Source organism: Equus asinus, chromosome 17, assembly GCF_041296235.1.
Source record: "Equus asinus isolate D_3611 breed Donkey chromosome 17, EquAss-T2T_v2, whole genome shotgun sequence".
Classification (NCBI taxonomy): domain Eukaryota; kingdom Metazoa; phylum Chordata; class Mammalia; order Perissodactyla; family Equidae; genus Equus; species Equus asinus.
The window spans coordinates 36,094,357-36,098,500 of record NC_091806.1 but is presented as its reverse complement, the minus strand read 5'-3'; the positions used below and the strand labels follow the sequence as shown (position 1 = coordinate 36,098,500).

The 4,144-nt window shown below is 37.5% G+C and overlaps 1 protein-coding gene across 1 annotated transcript; it reads left to right on the top strand.

Annotated features, from left to right (window-relative positions):
• Positions 1-3,193: 3,193 nt before the first annotated feature.
• LOC139040684 (olfactory receptor 5A1-like) lies at positions 3,194-4,144 on the top strand. Its single transcript, XM_070487435.1, has one exon. It carries the CDS (start codon positions 3,194-3,196, stop codon positions 4,142-4,144), a length of 951 nt encoding a protein of 316 aa, XP_070343536.1.

Sequence of the window (4,144 nt, the reverse complement as noted above, 5' to 3'; positions counted from 1 at the left end):
CTCCTGGGTCCCTTGGTCTATGGCCCTGGATACCACAACTCCCACAAGATGTTTTTGCTCAAGAATGGATGTCTAATTCATTCTTACAAAAGTGGGACAAAAAGAAGGACTGTCTTTTACTGCTAAGATGCTAACATTCCTCCTTCCTCTGATAATTTTTAATCTCATACACTTACTCATGTAGATATGCAGCTTATATCTTTGACTATTGTGACACCAAAAGACACCAAGTCAAAATTTTTGTTTAAAGGGATTCTGTGTTGGTGTTGCCCCTAAGGTATCTGACAGAAATAATATAAAGCATTTCTGAAGGAAGACATTTTAAACTCAAGCCTCAGTGATTCCCACAGATAAATTTTTTTAAAATGCTAAATTAAGATAAAAAAATCACTAAGCAGACAAAAATACAAGATATCTTGCTGAGAGTCAGCTATAACATCAAACTATAAAATCAGATTTGCAAAACTATGTAGTTAAATTATTAGATATTAATAAGAAATAAATATGTTTAATATGTTTAAATAATGGATGCTATGGAAAGTATGATGAAAGAATAAGAGACTATCAAAGATGACCACTCAGGAAAAGAACAAAATGAAACCTTTAGAGAGAAAACAAAATATTATCACTGAAATGTGAAATTAAACAGATGCATTAAACAACCAGTTAGCAAAACTTATGATAGAATAAATTATCTGGAAGAGAGATCTGTAAAAATTAAACAGAACACAGGAGAGAAATACAAATAATGGATGTTTGAGTGAAGTGGAGGGTAGAGCAAGAAGATTCAATGACAGACATTTAATTGTGGTTCCAGAGGCATATACTAGAAATATAAAGACAATTTCAGAATATTACCTGTGTTTGATAGATAGCACATCAGGCTTAAGTTTACCTTATTGAATGAATGGACATTAGAGGAAGCTGTGAATACCTCCGTGAGTAGAAGATGAACAGAATATATCGTAGATGTAAAATCAATCTTTTTGTTGTCATGATTGTTGGTTAAGATGATGACTGTGATGATGATGAAGAATGTAGTTTTCTGCTCTGTTCTCACAAAATTCTCTTTCTATTCAGTCTCACTGTGGACAGAACCACACCTAAGTCTGGCACGATCAATACACTCATGCATCACTTAATTGTGGGGAAACATTGAGAAATGAATCATTAGTCAATTTCGTTTTTGTCTGAACATCATAGACTGTACCTCCACAAACCTCCTTGGTATACCTACTACACACCTATGCTATATGGTACTAGTCTTATAGGATCACCATCATTTATGCGGTCTGTTGGTGACTGAAATGTTGTTACGTGGCACATGACTGTACATATTCTGTCTGCTCCCATTTTTCCTTCCACATTGATCTCAAATCTTGCATTTATTTTCTAATTAGTAACTTCCTTCCTTCAGAATACTTTTCAAAAGAGTTCACCATGAAGCAAAGACAGATCTAATTTTGGGAAATGAACCCTTCTGCCTCACTTCTCAGACTACAGCCTTATGCTTCAATGGGGATTTTCTCATATTGTTCATTTTTGGTCCTAGAAGGCTGGGAAATGATTGGCGAAAAGAAAGTCATTCTGGATGGCTAATACTGACAGGTATTTGTAGTTCATAGACATAGTTTATTCCACTAATGTTGCAGTCTTTCTCCAGGGAAATCTCCAAGACTTCTGCTTTACGCAAACACAAAACTCTCAGCTACATGTGACATATATTTTCTAGGTTTCATGGCTTCCCATGATTTTCTTTCTAGTTTGAGTTCATCTGAATAAAAATATACTTGTGCTGGAGATGTTCTAATGACCACCTGAAGAGATGACAGCTATTGCATCTTGAAGAGGGCATGCAGTGTCTTATGCAAAAATATTATTTTGGTTATTTACTGTTTGGCCTGAAGACTTAGTGCTTAACTTCTCTGGACTGGCTCCAAGGAGAAAAAGAGAAAGGACTTCCAGAAATCCTGCCTCAGTTTTCTAATCCCCATGTCCCTTGCCTAAGCATCCTCATCCTTACATGAGTTCAAATCACTCTACTTCTACAGAAGTCTTGAATCTAGGAACCATGAATAGACTTGAGGGTGACAGAGAATCCAATAAAACCATATGCAGAGGTGATAAGTGGTTGCAGTTTCCTGGGTACAGGGTTCAGACTTTGTAACAGATTTTCAAATGTATCACTGACTCAAAGAAGATCAAGAGTCACTGTCTTAGATAATTTAACTTATAAGTATCTCTGATTTGAAGAAAGAAAAAGCTGCACCTGCAAAGAAAGGAGCATAATGGCTCTTTCAAACTTATCTTATCTAACTTCTCAGGTGCTTTCCTAGAATCATTAAGTTGTTCAACTCACATCCATTTCCAAACTATATCTTGTCTCTGACTCTTCCCACTATTCTATGGCATTATTTTTAGATCTCAGATGGTTTTATGAAAACAGAAAGGCAGTTACAAGATAGTCCACCCTCCCTGATTACAGTTTAGTGGAATCTTGGTTCCAAAGATTCTATGTATTTATTTATTTATTTTCTGAGGAAGATTTGCCTTGAGCTAACAGCCATTTACAATATTTCCCCTTTTTTTCTTTTTATGTGGGCTGTACCACAGCATGGCCTCTAACAGAAGAATGGTGTAGGTCAGTGTCTAGGATTCAAACCCAGGTACCCTAAGTGAAGGGCACTGAACGTAACCGCTAGGCCCCTAGGGCTTGCCCCCGAAGGAGATTTTAAAAGACATGTACTCCAGCATCCTCATTTGGTGTATGAAGCCTCATGATTCAGGGACTTCTTCAAGCACTGATTAACATCAGAGCCATGTGTGAGGAGAATTTTTGTTTCACCATATTGAGAGATAGCAGTTTTCACCAGTTTTGTCTATTTCTGATTCTCATATATTTGTGAATTCTAGGAAGTTAAAACATGAAATTAAGACATTTCAGAGGATAATGTACTCATAATGCCAATTTACTGTCTTTTGTCCCCAAAGAGAATGAGAATGTTTACTGAAGGGAATTGTTCATTTAAGTTTAGTAATCATGCGTGGAAGACAGATTAACTCAACATGATGATTTAAGTTGTATATTTAGTCAGCTGCATGACTGGAAAAAGACGAAGAATACTTGTTTTTGTTTTTTGAGAATGAAATAATTTCCATCTGTCATCTTTTTTGTCAGTAGATGACACTAACCATGTCCATGGAAAGGAATAGAAATGAGACTTCTGTGTCCACGTTTGTCCTCCTGGGACTTTCAGATGAAAAAGAGGTGCAGCGTGTACTATTCCCAGTCTTTCTAGGGATCTACCTTATGACTCTAATCTGGAACCTGGGTCTTATCATCGTAATCAGGATGAACTCCCACCTGCACACGCCTATGTACTTTTTTCTCAGTTTCCTATCATTTTTAGACATCTGTTATTCTTCTTCAAATAGCCCAAGAATGCTTTCAGACTTCTTAAAAGATGAAAAAAACATTTCCTTCATTGCCTGTGCCACCCAGTATTTTATTGGGTGCTGGATGGGTCAGGCTGAATGCTGCATCTTGGCCACCATGGCCTATGACAGATTTGTTGGTATCGGTAGGCCTCTGCAGTACTCGAGCATCATGGCTCCTGGCCTCTGTCATAAGTTGATTGCTGGGGCCTATGGGAGTGGTTTCCTTGGTAGCTTAGTTCAAACAGTTTCTTGCTTTTGTCTCTACTACTGTGGGCCCAACATCATTCCAAATTTCTACTGTGATGTAACCCAGATTATTTCTTTGTCTTGTTCTGATTCCCACATCAGCCAAATGATTCTGTCTCTCGAATCTATTTTTGTTGGGTTTGGTTCCTTCTTGGTAATCATCTTATCTCATGCAATCATTGTAGCTTCCATCCTGAAACTATCTTCCATCAAAGGTAGTGCCAAGGCCTTCAATACCTGTGCCTCCCACCTAGTAGTTGTGACAATCTTCTATAGCACAAGCCTCTTTATGTACCTGCATCCTAACTCTAGCCACTCCAAGAAGCAAAACAAGGTGCTGTCAGTGTTCTATGTTATCCTAATCCCCATGTTAAACCCTGTTATCTATAGTTTCAGGAACAAGGAGATCAAAGAGGCCCTCAAGAGGATGACAAAGAGAGTAACACATTTATTTCCATAA